Source organism: Moschus berezovskii, chromosome 12 (assembly GCF_049115385.1).
Source record: "Moschus berezovskii isolate FMDL1 chromosome 12, NW_MosBer_1.0, whole genome shotgun sequence".
In the NCBI taxonomy this organism is placed as follows: Eukaryota; Metazoa; Chordata; class Mammalia; order Artiodactyla; family Moschidae; genus Moschus; species Moschus berezovskii.
The window spans coordinates 42,674,225-42,691,703 of record NC_142471.1 but is presented as its reverse complement, the minus strand read 5'-3'; the positions used below and the strand labels follow the sequence as shown (position 1 = coordinate 42,691,703).

The 17,479-nt window shown below is 50.3% G+C and overlaps 1 protein-coding gene across 1 annotated transcript; it reads left to right on the top strand.

The window, feature by feature from the left end:
• Positions 1 to 3,018: 3,018 nt before the first annotated feature.
• Positions 3,019 to 11,919, top strand: LOC129555638 (synaptotagmin-15). The gene is made up of 8 exons (XM_055425281.2): positions 3,019 to 3,126; positions 4,095 to 4,287; positions 4,814 to 4,956; positions 5,879 to 6,174; positions 7,643 to 7,813; positions 8,381 to 8,501; positions 9,460 to 9,639; positions 10,542 to 11,919. The coding sequence occupies exons 1-8, from the start codon at positions 3,120 to 3,122 to the stop codon at positions 10,682 to 10,684; spliced, it is 1,254 nt and encodes a 417-aa protein (XP_055281256.2). The 5' UTR covers positions 3,019 to 3,119; the 3' UTR covers positions 10,685 to 11,919.
• Positions 11,920 to 17,479: the final 5,560 nt, after the last annotated feature.

The following is a 17,479-nucleotide window of genomic DNA, read 5'->3' as shown; positions in this document are numbered from 1 at the left end:
TGACTGAAGTGACTTAGCATGCATGCACGCATGCACACATCCAGTTCGGAAGCAGCGCTGCCAGAAATAGTTCCATCAGTCTGGACCTTGAGCACGGCAGAGGAATGGGAGGATTTGGAGTGTCCATGTGGGTGAGATGGAGAGAGGAGCCTGAAGACATAAGCTGAGGGCAGGAGTATAAGATCGAATCTAAACTGCAGAGAGGAAGTTGAGGAGGCGAGGTATAATGGAGAGCTGGGCAAAGTTCTTGATGGAGATGAAGATGGATGGAGGGGGAAGAGCTGGCAGGACCTGGTGACTGCTTGGGTGTGACTGGTGAGACAAGGAGGCCAAGGAGGGTGATGGGGCCCTGGGACGGTGTAGCACAGGGCTGGGAGAGGATGAGCACCTCTAAGCCTGGTATAGGCTAGCCACAGGCATAGCCTTTACCAGAAGCAGCTACTTCCCCACCCCACCTTCAGAAGATCCCCAGGAAGCTGAGGCCCAACTGTGGAGGTGGCCAACCTGAATTTGTGCCATGCCCATCAGGGAGGGATGGTCAGGCAAGCAGGACAGTCGCAGGTCAAGGGGGAGCAGGTGTGCTGTGGTAATAAGGTGGCTGGAGGGTTACCATCTGGGGGCACGAGGGACTTGCTAGCTGTCTGTTCCCAGTCTGGGAGTGTCGAGAGCTCCAGACAGCAAGAGGTAGGAGAATATAAACCATCTCTCCCTGAGGGCTGCCCAGACATTGTGCTCAGCATAATAATGGCTCCAAAAATGTCCACTCCTTAGTTCCTGGAACCAGGTTACTTTTCCTGGAAAAGGGGACATTATAAATATGATTAAGTTAAAGACCTTGAGATGCAGAGATTATCAAGGATTATCTGTGTGGGCCCCACAAAATCACTAAGGTTCTTATAAGAAAGAGGGAGGCAGAACCTATGGTTAATTAATCTGACAAAAGAGGAAAGAAAATACAGTAGAGAAAAGAGTCTCTAACTGGTGCTGGGAAAACTAGACAGCTGCATGTAAAAGAATGAAATTAGAACATTCTCTAGCACCTTAAATAAAAGTAAACTCAAAATGGATCAAAGTTCCAAATGTAAGGCTGGACACTATAAAACTCTTAGAGGAAAACATAGGCAGAACACTCTTTGACATTAATCGCAACAATATCTTTTTGGATCTACCTCCTAGAGTAATGAGAATAAAAACAAAAATAAATAAATAAGACCTAATTAAACTCAGAAGTTTCTGCATAGCAAAGGAAACCATAAACAAAAAATAAAAAGACAACCCACAGAATGAGAGAAAATATTTGCAAAAAAAGCGACTGAGAAGGGATTAATCTCCAAAGTATACAGATAGCTCATGCAGCTCTATGTGAAAAAGTCAAACAACCCAATCAAAAAATGGGTAGATCTAATCACTGCAGACGGTGATTGCAGCCATGAAATTAAAATACGCTTACTCCTTGGAAGGAAAGTTATGAACAACCTAGACAGCATATTAAAAAGCAGACACATTACTTTGCCAACAAAGGTCCGTCTAGACAAGGCTATTGGAGAAGGCAATGGCACCCCACTCCAGTACTCTTGCCTGGAAAATCCCATGGAGGGAGGAGCCTGGTGGGCTGCAGCCCATGGGGTCACTAAAAGTCGGACGCGACTCAGCGACTTCACTTTCACTTTTCACTTTCCACTTTCATGCACTGGAGAAGGAAATGGCAACCTACTCCAGTGTTCTTGCCTGGAGAATCCCAGGGACGGCGGAGCCTGGTGGGCTGCCGTCTATGGGGTCGCAGAGAGTCGGACATGACTGAAGTGACTTAGCAGCAGCAGCAGCAGCAAACAAGGCTATAGTTTTTCCAGTGGTCATGTATGAATGTGACAGTTGGACTGTGAAGAAAGCTGAGGGCTGAAGAATTGATGCTTTTGAAGTGTGGTGTTGGAGAAGACTCTTGAGAGTCCCTTGGACTGCAAGGAGATCCAACCAGTCCATTCTAAAGGAGATCAGTCCTGGATGTTCATTGGAAGGACTGATGCTGAAGCTGAAACTCCAATACTTTGGCCACCTCATGCAAAGAGTTGACTCATTGGAAAAGACCCTGATGCTAGCAGGGATTGGGGGCAGGAGGAGAAGGGGACGACAGAGGATGAGATGGCTGGATGGCATCACCAACTCTATGGGCATGAGTTTGGGTAGGCTCCGGGAGTTGGTGATGGACAGGGAGGCCTGGCGTGCTGTGATTCATGGGGTCGCAAAAGAGTTGGACGCGACTGAGAGACTGAACTGAACTGAACTGAAATAGACATCTCTCCAAAGGCGACATATAACTAACATATACAAGTACATGAAAAGATGCTCAACATTATTAACTAGCAGAGAAACGCAAGTCAAATCAAATGAGGTATCACCTTACACCGGTCAGAATGGCCATCGTCAAAAAGTCTGCAAACAGGTGCTGGAGAGAGTGTGGAGGAAAGGAAACCTTCCTACACGGTTGGTGCCGCGTGGGAGCAAAGTCTAGGCTCAGGCTCTGTCTTTGGACACAACCTTCAAAGCCCCAAACTAACAAGACCCATCTCCTTCCCCCACAAATAACTTCCTTTCCTTCTCCACTTACAGATTCTTTGAGGTCTAAGACACCGGCACAACAGCTCCCTACAGGGAGGTTGTGCGGGTGCCGAGAGTGCGCATCCTTAACCGGGTGGGGGACGGGTGCACGCTGGCTTAGGGCCTTCTTAGAGGAGCACAAGGTGGTCAGGGGTGAAAAGCCAGCAGAGGAGGTTTTAGCTCTGCCCCGGGGAGGCCTGGCCCTGGCTCCTTAACCGCACGGAGCCCCAGGCTCCCAGCCCTGAGAGGAGCCCTTGGGTTCCAGCAGCGCATGGTGGACTCCGCGCCCCTCCTGAGCCACTCTCTGGGCCGGGCCGGGCGGAGCTGCGGGCTCTGGCAGATGGGTCTGTGCCTCGCGCCGTCCGCCGCTAACCCGAGCGCCACAAGGTACCGCCCTCCACCTCCACCCCCACCCCCGCCTTCCCGCTCGGCGCTTTAAAACCGCCTGGCAGCGGCTGAAGGCGCAGACACCAGCGAGATCAAGCTCCGGGCCCGCGCTCCCGACGGCCGGCTAGAGCAGCCCCATGGAAGGTAAGTGCCCTCGCCTCCCCTCCCACGCCCCCGCGCCGCGCGGTGCCCCTTTGACACCCGCCGGGGCGCCGCCTCTGCCCTGCTTCCCGCTCCTAGCAGGGTGCGGGGATAGAGATGAGGCCCACTCCTCGTAGACAGTTGAGGGTCAGGAGGTGTGGGTGTCTTTCCTTCTCACCACCCAACCCAGTCCAGATCCCCCGGTCGGGGAAGCCCCCGGACTCAAGTGTGACCCAAAGGAGGGACATTCCTCGCCTAGTGCGGGATGGAGGGGCAGAGCTCTCTCAGTTAGCTCAGAGTGAAGCCTCCCGGGTCTGGGCAAGTGTGGGGGCAGCTCTGGCAGCAGAGTGCCAGTGTGTCTTGGTTTCTCACACTCGCTGCTCCCATCCTCATCCACACCCCCCTCCACTGCCTCCCACCGACTCCCCTATATGTGGGCTTGCTGTGATAGACGGCTGAGGGGAGGGAGAGGTTTTAAGAGAAAGTTACAGAACTAAAGTAAGAGCCCAACCTCTCAGCAGGTTCCAGGACCCAAAGAATAGGGCTCTGAATGCCACCCAGGGCATCATCCCTTCCCTGGCTTTCCTTAAGTGCATGCTGCCCACCACCCTCAAGCCTGAACAGGAGTCCAGGGAAGATGGAGGTTCTGATAAGAGAAGGCTTAATTTCTACACAGAAGCACAAGGAAAAATGGTTCATTTAACCCAAAATTCCAAGTCCAGAACCAGACAGCTCTGTACGGGGCACTAGGACCTCAAGGGCAATGGCTTTTCCCCTGAGACCCAGCAGAGCTGAGCCAGCAGCACCCTTCCCCAGCAGATACATGAGCACATGAGCCCTGCTTCTGTGTCATTTCTGGGATCCAACCCAGGGAGGTGGGTTTGCTACCCAAATTCTGTCTCCAAAATGCCAGTGGTGTGAAGGGGAGTGGCTTTCCCCAGGCATCACAGTATGGTGGTGTCTGGCCCCAGAGCAGGTGGCCGTGGTGATTGGGGGCATCCTTGGGGGGCTGCTGCTGCTGCTGCTGTTGATTGGGGTGAGCTACTATCTCTGGAAGAGACTCTGTGCCACATTTACCTATGAGGAGCTGTCGGGGACCACAGCTGCTTCCAGCACACAGGGAGACGCGCCCTGCCCCCCGGATGCCAGGACCCAGGCAAGCAGGTGAGGCAGGATGTGGGGCTAAGGGAGCTCCTGGCCTTGCTTCAGGCCCTCCCTGTGGAGTTTCCCTTGGAGTGGGGTGGAGAAGGAAAGGTCTGTTTGTTTATGGAGAGTCTCCTCTATGCTGTCAGCAGGCCAGGAGCAATCACAAAGAAACCCCAGAATCTGAGCCACAGCTATGAGGCAGGTGTTATGAGGCCCATTTTCCAGCTGAAGAAACTGAGGCTCAATGGATTTAAGTCCAGATAGCACAACTAGAAACTGGCAGAACAGGCATCCAAACTCAGGCAGGCTGACTCCAGGAGCTGCGCTCCTACTCCAACTCACCACGGCTGTGGGCAGACGGAGGAGTTGGCTGTGGGGGTGTGTGTGTCCCCTGGTGTGGGACCGGAAAATGGTGCTCTTGCCTCCCCCGGCTCCTGCTGGCTTTTTCTCCTCTAGTTCATGACACTTAAACTCTCTGGGCTGAGCACTCTGAAGCCATACCATTCACTTGCCACCTATTTGTCATCTCCCTGCCTCTGGACAGGCCACCAGGTGTACCATTTGTGGTGCCCCCTTCCCTCCAAAGCCAAGACTGGGTACCCCTGAGCAGCAGAGAGTGGGCCCAGGTCCCACAGGACCCCTACCCAGCCCTGGAGTTCCTGCCCCACACCACTGGCAGCAATCTTGGTGAGTGTGCCCACCAGGGCCTGCCCAGGGGTCATGATATGCCCAGGCCAGGACAGACCCATCTGCTTTCATGGGCCTGGCTCCTGAAAAGAGTCCAGATGGGACCCAGGATGCCAGAGTTGCCTAGTGACCACTCTTTCCAGGTATTTCAGTTTACCAATGCCTGTTGCATCCCAGGGGCTAGGTATGGCTTCATGTGCCATTTTGGACTTAGACCATGGCTGGGGGAATCACCCCATTTTACACATTAATAAACTGAGGATCAGGAGGGTAACAGTGCCATGACCAAGGTCACAGAGGCAGTAAGCAACAAATCTGGGATTGGAAACCCAGTGTTCCCAGGTGCAGCACCTGTGCTGGGTCCTCCTTCAGGATGATGGGTTGGCCAATCCAGAGAGCAGAATGGTGGAAGCTGGGCACACAGCTTTCTGCCCACCTCCTTGCTCTGAAGACCCCCCTAAGAACCACCCAGTAATTAGTTAAGCCCTTATAATTTAAAGAGAAGACAAGAGGCAACATTTTATCACTGAGACGTCCTCTGGGACACCACAGAAAGGAGCCAGGCCAGATGCTGGGCGCTGCACCCACACTGCCGGCTCTGATTCTAGGGGTGGGGGTCAGTCATGGGGGCAAGGGTTGAATGAATACTATGTCCTCTGCTAGGAGTCCCAGAAGGAGCAGGCCTGGATATAGAATGGCTTAGTGCTGAGAATGTGTCCTGCAGAGCTGCTGTAGAGAGAGGGGCTGTGTTTAGTCTGGAGAAGAGAGTGGGGCGAATGTGGTCAGGAGAAGCCAGTGAACTACCTTGTCAAGACTCAGCCAAGATGGGCCGGGCAGGAAGGGGGCGGTAGAGCCAGAGCTTGTGGTCCCCATGCCCCTGCCTTCCCCTGGCCTGCCAGTCTTCCCAGTCCCTGTGTTGTAGGAGATGCATGCGTGGCGGGGACCATCCACCCTGAGCTCTACAAGATCCCAGAGGACAAAAGTGAGGCTGACTTCCCTGAGGGCTGCCTGGGACGGCTGTGGTTCTCTGTGGAATACCAGCAGGAGGCCGAGCGGCTGCTGGTGGGCCTGATCAAGGCACAGCGGCTGCACGCCCCCTCAGAGAACTGTAGCCCCCTGGTGAAGCTCCACCTGCTGCCGGATGAGCGGCGCTTCCTCCAGTCTAAGACCAAACGCAGAACCACCAGTCCACAGTTCAACGAACACTTCATCTTTCAGGTATGACCTCTGAGCAGGCAGGGTCCGGGGCCCTTTGCTTCCTGGGAAGGACAGACATTGTGCAGGAGAGCCTCAGCCTCCAGTGCTACCCAGGGCCCTGCAGCCCCCAGGGACCCCATACCACAGGGTCTACTCCACCCCGCCTGCCAGGTCAGGGTGTACAAGAGCCCTGACCCTTGATGGTGGGGGCAGATGAGAGACTTGAAGGCTGAGGGGTCAGAGGGCTGGGCGCCTCCTGTACAGGTTGCCTGGAGGGGAGAAAGAGAAACATATTCTTGGAGCACCCATTGAATGCCAAGCCCTGGCTTCTGGGACTCAGGAAGGCAGCCAAGACCCTGGAACATGATGAGATTTCTGACATGGTTATCCATGGAAGGTGGAGGATGAGACCCCTCCCCAACCCAGGCCTCTTGGGGTGGGGACCAGAACTCACCCCTCCTGTCAGAGGCTAGAGCAGGACCCGAGAGCCATCTTGCAACAGGTGGTACCTCTGCAGCATGGTGGGCAGGTGAGCTCAGGGTCCTGAGGTGATGAGGCACGGAGCCAAGCGCACAGTGGCCTTGGGAGCCTCAGCAGGTGACTGGGGCCCTTATGGGAAGCCAGCAATCAAGAGCTCCCGAGAGGCCTTGGACAAACATTTTTAAGAGCAGGGCAGGAAGCTGACTGGCAAGGTAAGGAGAGGCTTGTCTGCAACTGGGAAGAGTGTGATTTCTACCTTCTTCCGGGGCTAAGCACTGAGAAGAGGGGTGGCATGGGGCCCAGCCTGAGGCCGTCCTGCTGGGCTCAGGCTGTGAGAATTCACAGGTGAACCTGCTCCTCTTGGAACCTCAAAATCCAAGGTGGGGAGGCTTGAATCATTCCCTGCCCTGTGCCTGCACCAACCTTACCCTGGCCTCTCTGTGCTTCCCTCTCTAGGGAAGAGAAAGAGAAGAAAATCAAATTTAATTAACCATCTGCCATAAGCCAGGCCCTTTGATTGGGGTTTTATAACCCAGAGAGTAAGAATGATTATTCCATCTTACAGGTGAGGAGACTGAGTCTCAGGGAGAGGACTGTTCAGGTGCCAAATTCAGATAGCAGAGACAGGGGTATTCCCTGGGCTCCAGTCTGGGAGCCTCTCACACTTCTAGTGTAGGCAACTCACTTGGATGCCTGTTAAATGGTAGATTCTGCTTCGTGGGTCTGGGTGGAGCCCAAGGTCCCGCATTTCTAACAAGGTCCCAGGGGGCGGTGGGTGCTGTTGGTTTTGGGACCACACTGTGTGTGGCAAGGCTCTGGCACAGCCTCCCACCTCCTGGGGACACTGGCCCCACTGCGGCAAAGGGTCCCCTGAGGATGCCTGGGTTTGGGGTGTGCAGGTTTCCGGTTGAGACACCCCTCATGGAAAGATTCTGTTTACAGAACAATATATCACGTCATCCCATCCCCTGACCCTACCTGACTCCAGCCGGGCTCTCATCTCTCCAAGGTATCCAGCAAGAGCATCAACCAGAGGGTGCTGAGGTTCTCAGTGTACCACGTGGACAGGCACAGGAAGCACCAGCTCCTAGGCCAGGTGCTGTTCCCTCTGAAGAAGGAAACACTGGCGGGCAACTGCCGGCACATCCTCTGGAGATATCTGGAAGCCGAGAGTCTGGAGGTAAAGGTTAGGGCCACCAGACACATGCCAGACTGCCATGAGTCTGACTACTGCAGATGGCGAGCAGGTGTGACCCAACAGAATACTGTCCACTACCCCTACAAGTGTGACTCGCAGTGGTGGGCCCAGACCAGAGCTGCATGGGACAATGGAGGTGCTCCTGAAGCTCTTTTAGCCTGGAGAGTACTTGGAGCATCCTGGAAAAACCACATTTGGATTCCCATCCAGATCAGATAGCTATGAAAGTCGATACCTCAAATGGACCTGCCAAGGAAATTACCCACTCTTCCCCCAACACCCCCCCACCCCCATGAGGGTGACTCAGAATAGGCCTTGGAATTCCCCATTCCTGGGTTTGAATCCTCAGCTCTGGTCCTTACTATGTGGTCTTCAGCAGGCCCCTTCAACTCCACAGACCTCAATTTCCCCATCTGTAAAATGGTGGGTGTGCTTCAAGGAGGGATATGGCTATGTCACGAGCACCCCGGGCCTGCCTGCCAGGAGGAAGGAGGAGGGCATGGGGGCCTCCAGTACCTACCTGGAGTGCTTTCCTCTTGGCTTCTCCAGCCTCCCTCCGAATTTGGTGACCTCCAGTTCTGTCTCAGCTACAATGACCGTCTGAACCGCCTCACCGTGGTTGTGCTGCGAGCCAAGGGACTCCGGCTCCGGGAGAACACGAGTTTTGTCAGTAAGGTTTCCCCCTGGGGCAGGGCCCACCCCATGATCTTGGAGCCTGGAGCTAGAGTTTGGCCCTCAACCCTGGCCATCCAGTTTCTGCTTGCATGTGCTACCAGGAGCATTGCTGCCTCCCAAGCCACGCCCGCCCTCTCTGCACAGCTGGGGTGTGAGAAATTGCTTCCTTACGTTGATCCCAAGGCTGCATCCCCTTGGCCTTCACCAAGACCCCTAAGAACCCTGAGACCAAGTCTGCCCCTCCCTTTTCCCAAAGCAGTGCCTTGACTCCTGTACTGTGCTGCCTGTCTCCAGCCCTGCCCTTCTTCAAAGTAAGGGCTTCCCCCAGAGCAGGGAGCAGCGAACAGGGTGTCCCTGCATGCAGAGCTTGACACTCAGCTAGAACCCAGGTGCTGGAGGAATGGGGACCCCTCTCTGGCTCACCCTAAATGTCCAGCCCCATTGTGGGGCCCCCAGCAAGGGGGTGGTTGTCTACCCCTTGTGCGTCTCTGCATTTGGGTCACTATAAGCAAGCTGGCATTCAGCCTTCCACTGTGGATTCAAAACCTATCTGACAGCAACTCCCTCCCCAAAAAAAACCCAAAAAACTTGACCTCTGAATCGGGTGTTTAAGGTCCCCATGAGGCCTGGGCACCCAGCAAGCAGAATCCACCCCACAATGGGGACGGATGGGCGTGTAGTGCCAGGCTCCAGTAACAAGGGCCAGCCGAACCTTGGGTGCATTCAGGAGGCAGAGAGGAAGGAAAAGGAAGGGAGCCAAGCATTTCCTTGGCTGTCGGCAGCACGCTAATCAACCCGGTTTCCTCCTGTAACGCCCTTTGGCTGCAGCAGTTGTGAGTAATGGGGTCCTGGCACCCAGGCGAGGCATGTGCCCTCCCACCCCAGGCTCCCACAGGCAGGAGGCTGGGCCCCCTGCCTGTCCCTCCCAGCCTGCAGTCTATCCTGCCCCTTAGGTGTGTTTGTCAAAGTGTCTCTGATGAACCACAACAAGTTTGTCAAGTGCAAGAAGACTTCGGCTGTGCTGGGCTCCACCAACCCTGTGTACAGCGAGACCTTCAGCTTCAAAGCCAACCCCGCTGAGCTGGACACTGCGAGCCTCAGCCTGACAGTGCTGCAGAGCGCCGAAGGGGACAGTAAGGCTGCCCCCTCACTGTCAGGCTGAGGGCATTGGGCTAAGGAGGGGCTGCTGTGCGTTCAGGAAGCGTGGACCCTTTGGAGGGAGCTGTATGGTTTCTGTTCTGTGCCTAAGGAAACTAGTGCTCAAAGAGGCTAAGATATTTACCCAAGGACACGGAGCTTGCTAGTAAGACAGCTGGAGCTCACACCCAGCTTTAATCTGGTGTCATTGTCCATAGCACCCTAGAAAGAGGTTAAAGGATGGCCCCTGCTACTCCGTCCTGGGGGAAATCACCAGAGAAGTGGGAAACAGCACAGCTTCCTGCACTGGCCAAGCGACCTGGTGCTGTGGGTCTTTATGTACCGTGTTTTGCCCCATGCCCTCTGTACAAGCCTTGGGGGTCCTGGGTGAGGTTCAGGGTGGATGAGAGGGTGGAGTTATCCCACACTGCCCCTCAGTCCAGGGTCCACTGTCACTGAGGCAGAGCTGTCGGGTCAGCTGGTCTCATGGGTCAGAGCTTAGGCCCCTTCTCCATTGTGACAGTTGGTAAAAGGTGAAAATTATTGTTGAAATGTTCCTGCTGAATATACAAGTTGACTGAAGGAAGAGGGCTTCTTTCTGGAGGGGCCCCTTCCTCCCTCGGCTCTTTGATGTGAGGCAGTTTAATGGCCCACCAGGAGGATGGGGGGCAGAATGGGTGCCTGCACCGAAGGGCAGGCTCTTTACTTGGGCTCCCTTCCCCGTCAGCTCCAGCTCCAGAGCAAAGTCAGGACCCCTTTGGAGGCTGTTAAAGAGGGAGGGGGCTGGCTACTTCCCTTAAGAGAAGGAGTGAGTGAGAGAGAGGGAAGGCCCCAGGGATGGCTGAGGTGATGTGGCTTCTGTGCTTCAGAGAATGACCATGTTCTCCCTCCCCCACAGGGAGTCACGAGCTGGGCCGGGTGGTGGTGGGCCCCTACATGTACACCCGCGGCAGAGAACTGGAGCACTGGAACGAGATGCTTAGCAAACCCAAGGAGTTGGTGAAGCGCTGGCATGCGCTTTGCTGCACCACCGAGCCCTAACCAGGGCGGGGAACTCAGGTCTGCTCCAGAACCCCTCTCTCCCCATAGCCAGGCCTGACAGCCACAGGCGTGGACACTGCATCCAGCAACTCACTGGGCTGCAGGGTCAGCCTGAGCTGGGGGAATATGTATGCTGATGTATAGGAGAGAAGAGGGGACAAGAAAGTCCTGGCCTGGGCAGCAGTGTGACCGGTGGGTTACATCTCAGCAGCCGAGAGGCGCTCCTGGACTCACTCTGTCCTTTGCCCATGGGGCTGCCTGGGCTGAGAATCCTGGCTCCTGGTCATCCCTGTCTTGAATTGGACTGGAAAGTCAGACATTGAGAAGAAATAGTCTCTTTAGTGAAAGCGTAGCTGTACATGTGTAGAGTGACGTGGAAACTTGGAAAGCTGATGATGTGTTAATGTTCAGCCTACACTTTTTTCTGCTGTCGTTTCTCTACCTTCCGCCTGGCAGAGAAGACAAGTTGTCTAAAGGGTTTACTTCAGTTCGTTCATAATAAATATTAGGTTGGTACAACAGTAATTGCAGTTTCTGATTGTGAATTTTAAATCATTATAACTAGGCTCAGACACATCTTATTAACCAAAATAGGAACCATTACAATCAACCAATGAAAAATAAATTTGTTTATTCTTGTAGCATAAAAATTTGTGCTTCAGGATTCAACGAACTCTTGGAAAGTATTTTCTGCCTCCAGCTGATTGTGGAAGTGTTTTCCCTGCAAAAAGTTGTCAAGAGATTCTTGAAGAAGTGGTAGTCAGTAGGTGAGAAATCAGGTGAATATGGTGGATGAGGCAAAATTTCATAGCCCAGTTCGCTCAACTTTTGAAATATTGGTTGTGTGATGTGCGGTTGGGCATTGTCATGGAGAAGAATTGGGCCCTCTCTGTTGACCAGTGCTGGCTACAGACGTTGGAATTTTCAGTGCATATCATCCATTTTCTGAACATACTTCTCAGATGTAGTGGTTTCGCTGGGATTCAGAAAACTGTAGTGGATCAGACTGGCAGCATACCACCAGTGACCATGACCATTTTTGGTGCAAGTTTGGCTTTGGGAAGTGCTTTGGAGCGTCTTCTCAGCCACCCACTGAGCTGGTTGTCACCGGTTGTCATGTCAAATCCACCTTTTGTCACATGTCACAATCTGATAGAGAAATGGTTCATTGTTGTTCTGTAGAATACAAGAAGACAACACTTCAAAACGATGATTATTTTTTTAATTTTCGGTCGGCTCAGGAGGCACTCAGTTATCGAGCTTTTTCACCTTTCCAGTTTGCCGCAAATGCCAAACAGTAGAATGATCAACGTTGAGTTCCTGGGCAACTTCTCATGTGGTTGTAGGAGGGTCAGTTACAGTGATTGCTCTCAATTGGTCGCTGTCAACTTCCAGTGGTCACCCACTACGGCCCTCATCTTCAAGGCTCTCGTCTCCTTTGCAAAACTTCTTGAACCACTACTGCACTGTATGTTCATGAGCAGTTCCTAGGTCGGTCAAATGTGTTGTTGATGTTTCAAGTTGTCTCTGATTATTAACAACCCATTTTTCACTTGAATTTAAAAAAAATTCACTGGAGTCTGCTTTTTTCCTAACATCATTTCTCTAGTCTAAAATAAAATATACAGCAAATAATGTCATTAGCAAAAAAACATAAAGCGAGAAATGCACATTAAAATTATGTATAACATAACCACATTTATTTAAGAATGTATTCCAATATCAAATGGCAAATTTCAACAATACAAAATCGCAGTTACTTTTTGCACCAACCTAATATAATAGCATAGTCTGACAACTAGGTTGGGCATGTAAGTGTGGAACAGTCCCAGGATGCCTGGGCAGCATGGCTTGGAAGAGAAGGCTCTTGGGGATCAAGACTCACTGGCTTCACACCTGCAGGAGAATGCTGTGAATAGCCCGCCCAGGTACCAAGTGGCGGACAGGTTCTGGTCATCTGCCCTTGGGGCTCTCACTTTGGGTAAGAAATGGTGAAAGCCCATGGCCAAAGCATAGCCCACAGGGCTGAAACCTTTGCCTGTCAACCTAGCAGATCCATTATGATCACTGTGTTGTGGTAGGTGTCAGTGTAAACTTCACTAAGATGGAAGTTCCCACAAACCACAGTCATCGATTCCCTGTGAAGATGTACTCAAAGTCAGCAGCAGCCCTTCTGCTTGTCACTGATAACTATTATCAAGCAGTTATCATTTTCACCTGAATACTACTAAACTTGCAGATTCAAGCCTTGTTTCTGTGTAACTGAAACAACACTTAAATGGTATCTTCTCTTTTCTTACACAGTGAAGCAGCTTCCGCAAAAGAAAGTAGTGAAATGTTGCCTCTTTGACTTCACCTCCAATCTCTGTCAATGCACAAATATAAGCTTTGCTGCTAGTGGTCTATATGCACAGAATATCTTGTGTTTGCTTTTCCTTATTTCATGATTTTTAACATAATCAATACTGCAGTAATTTCTAATAGTATCACAGCACACATGTAATAGGCATTCTCTGTGTGTTTGTATGGGACTTCCCTGGTGGCTTAGTGGTTAAGAATCCACCTGCCAATGCAGGAGACATGGGTTCAATTATTGATCCAGGAAGACCCCCAGAAGAAGGAAATGGCAATCCACTCCAGTATTCTTGCCTATAGAACCCCATGGACAGAGGAGACTGGTGGGCTACAGGCCATGGGGTCACAAAGAGTTGAACGTCAGACACCACTTAGTGACTAAACAACAACAATGTGTTTGTATAGCCAACTACTAAAATGAAACTGTTCCCATTTCTCTTGGGGTCCTGAGACCATAGGTGCCAACTACCCCCACATTTCAAGGGGAGGTTCATGTCTATCGGTGACCTTTCCAGAGCCACTTGGAAAATTTGGTAAATATGCCCTTTGCAGGACAGAATGGACAGATATGTCTGGTTCACAGTTGAAAATTTTCAATGGCAAGAAACAGGCAGGCTCTCTGCTCTGATGAGGAGGTGGGGGATGCTATATTGGGTTGGCCCCTGTTTACATATACAGTCAGAAAATACACAGTGCCTCCCATGGACCTAAGACAGCAGGTCTCAATCCTGTCCACAAGGTGATCCAAGCAGAATGAAGCCCTTGGCATTTCCATAAAACATTTAGAATCAGCTTCTTAATTTCCACACCAAAAAAAGTACTAGGATTTGGTTGGACTTTCCATTGAACATATAGGTCAGTTTGGGGACAATTTGGTATCTTTAAAATGTTGAATCTTCAGCCCATTAACATGGTGTATTACATGTGTATAACATGGTGTAACCCTCCATTTCTTTACGGTTTTTGCAAGTTTCTCTAAACTTGTTTTGTGGTTTTACAGGAAAGTGTTCTTGTACCTCTTCTCTTGGATTTACTCTTAGGTGTTTTATATTTGTTTATAGTATATAAAAATTCTATTCATTTTTGTACATTGACTTTGTACCTAGTGAGTGGCCTTGCTAAAGTCACTTGTAATTGTAGATTCTTTGTATTTTCTTTGTATATAGTAATGACCTCTGTGAATGATAGTTTTACTTCTTCCTTTCCAATCAACATGCCTTCTTTATCTCTTGCAAAACTGTGGTGGCTGCGTGATTAGACAGGAAAAGAAAATAAAAGGAATCCAGATCATGAAGGAAGAAGTAAAACTATATTTATTTGCAAATAACATGGTTTTTCAGAGAAGGAAATGACAACCCACTCCAGCATTCTTGCCTAGAGAATCCTGTGGACAGAGGAGCCTGGTCTATGGGGTCGCACAGAGTCGGACACAACTGAAGTGATTTAACATGCATGCAAGCATTGGAAAAGGAAATGGCAACCCATTCCAGAATTCTTGCCTGGAGAATCCCAGGGACAAAGGAGCCTGGTGGGCTGCCATCTATGGGGCTGCACAGAGTCAGACACGACTGAAGCAACTTAGCAGCAGCAGCAGCAACATGGCTTTGTGTATAGAAACTCCTAAGAAACCCACCAAAAATTTTTGTGAATATAAAATTTTAGGTTGACATTTCTTTTTCTTTCAACAGCTTTAAAATGTCATTCAAGTTTCAGAATTTCTTTTTTATTTGGCTATGCCATGTGACTTGCTTAGTTCCCTGACCAGGGAATGAACCTGGGCCACCACAGTGAAATCGCTGAGCTCTAACCACCAGACCACCAGAGAATTCCCTAGAGTTTCTTTTCTGTGTTTTGCTTTTATCTAACATCTTGGCCCCTCAATCCTAGCTGCCTTGACAACCCCAATCTCCAACGTCTTGTCTGTTCAGCTCCAGAGACTCTGCTTCCTTTTCTACCTCTTAACCCATGGCCCTCTGTCCAATGCTCAGCAAGTTTCCTAAAGGGAAAAGTGGTTCACAAAATGTCAGCTCATCCCTTGTGTTTTCCTTCTTCTGAGATCATGGCCAATCAAATGCTTGTTGACTTGGCAGCTCTTTAGCAAATAATTTTTCTGTATTTCATTCAGGTTTTCTAATTCTCAGCACGAACATAACTCTGACTCAAGCAGAAAAACCATTATTTTCTCAGAATTCTTCTCCCAGAGAAAGAACTCGCAACAAAGAGTGATTTTATACAGGGAATTTGATGACACAAGTTACATAGCCTTCTTAGGGGGCTGAAGAAGCCAAAAGGAGAAAAGTTGCTTGTATCAGTTGGCTGTTTTGGGGGAAATGGTGCATAACAAAGAATCTCAACATCTTAGTGTTCTACTAAATTGAGCATGTATTTCTCATACACCTGTGGATCAGCTGAATATGGGCTGGTCTAGATTAGGCAACTCACTTTCAACCTGTGGGTCTGAGCAGGCTCATGTCCTCACCTAGGCCTGCTCCATGTTTGTTCATTCTGAGCACAAGCTGAAGGGGCAGCAGCAACCCAGGGAAAGCTTTTCTCATTGGGAAGGCAGAAGAAGGACAAACACATTTCTACCTTCAGCTTGTGCTGTGTCACCTAATATCCTATTGGCTGAAGTAAGTCCTGTAGCCAAGTTTCCAAATCAAGGGGCAGGGTAAACTACACCATTTTGTGAGAGGAGCTGCAAAGCACCATGGCAATAGATACAGCTAGAGGGAGAGGTTAAGGACTGGGGTGATAACTCAGTGTGCCATATTGATGTTTCCTAGAAACAGGTAACTCCAGGGTCTGTGCTTGGCTGTGCGGGTGCAGTCCCAGAGGAGGAGAACTCCCTGTCTTGTAACTGCTGCCAGGTCTCAAAGTCATTGCTGCCTATTTGGTATCCTATAGTGACAACTGGCTAGAATTGGCACAAATTTTCTTTTTTGCTCAAATTACTACAAAAGCCTCAAGCATCTTGCTGTCGTAAGCATCACAATCAAAGGAAGAAAAGGATGATTTTCTACTTTCTGCTTCCTAGCTTCACCTGAGTGCCTCGCATTTGGTAAACAACCTGGAATCTGGTTCATATGAGAGTCTGGGAAGCATAATTTTCAGATTTTCATTTCCCAAAACTGTAATACAGACCTTTAAAGTGGATGAGAAGGGTACTGTGTGCCATCCCACACTCTGGGGCAAACCTGAGTCATGGGAACCTGCAGAAAAAGGATGCTCTGGAAGAACCCATGTGAGTACTCTAGCTCGTAACTGGTCATGCAGAACCTCCCCTACCCCTTAGTTGAACTTTCTATACCACTTCCCTGCCCCTGCATGGATGATCAGAAATCCCTGTTAGGGGACAGTGGCAGTGGTGGTGGTCCAGTGGTTAAGACTGCACGCTTCCAATTCAGAGAATGTGAGCTCAATCCCTGGCACAGAAACCTAGGTCCCACATGACACATGGAGCAACCAAAAAAATGAAAAAATAAATAAAATTAAATAAAAAAGAAAGAGATCCCTGTTAGAAAATTGGGAGGAGGAATGAAAGCACAAACTGGAGAAATAAAAAAATGGTGTTCCATGCCTATCTATAAGGCGTGAGCCTACGTCGGGGCAGGAGAGAAGGGGAGGTATAAACTTTAAATGACATTGGGAGTTCAGACCACTGCGTGAGGCTGGACATTTCCAGTGCTGAACACAGCTTGTTTTTACAACTAGAAGTCACAGGAAAAATTTATTGTTATGTAAGAATGATCAAAAAAGTCATGGGACTTGCCCTACATATTATCCAAAGGGCAGGGGGAAGCTACCTACCAAGCAGGTTTGAATGGGTAACTGGGGAGGAAAAGAATGAAGTAGTTAACTGATTACATTGTATAAGGCTGACTCTTTCAACAAAATGGATGTATGTCTTAATTGATGAAGATAGATTGGAATATCTACCTATTATGGGCTTTTCCCCCTTAATTTTTAAGTATGGGGTTATTTGCTCAGATCACTCCTCCCCTCTCTATTTCAGGGTTGCGTTTCTCAGAGTGGACTGTCAGGGTGGGAAGGCGGGAACTAGCTCTGAGGACCTGTGCTAGGTCTTTATGCATTAGCTTGTTAAACTGTACAACAGTTCAGGAGGAACTTGCCCACACTTAGAAGTGAGGGGAGTGCGCATCAGGAAGGCAATGCCATCTCTCAGGCTGCAGAACTAGGAAGTGGTGAAGCTGGAATCTGAATCAGATTCCAGATGTCTAAAAATGGTAACATTATCACATATAGCCCGAGAGACCTCAGAAAGGACAGAGCTGCTGTGGACTGCCAGAACATTCCACAGCCTGGGATCCCTGAAAGGACCTGTAAGTGCCTATTCAATTCAGCTGCTTCTGTTTGTCCACGTTTGGTTTCTAGTGAGGCTGTTTATTTCCCCACATTTCATCCCTTTTCCCCTCCTTCTCT

Bases quoted from the DNA above. Each gene is read 5' to 3' on its own strand.
- LOC129555638 (XM_055425281.2), top strand. The intron at 4,288-4,813 runs GTGAGGCAGGAT...GCCTCTGGACAG, and splicing joins GCCAGGACCCAGGCAAGCAG to GCCACCAGGTGTACCATTTG. The intron at 4,957-5,878 runs GTGAGTGTGCCC...CCTGTGTTGTAG, and splicing joins CACCACTGGCAGCAATCTTG to GAGATGCATGCGTGGCGGGG.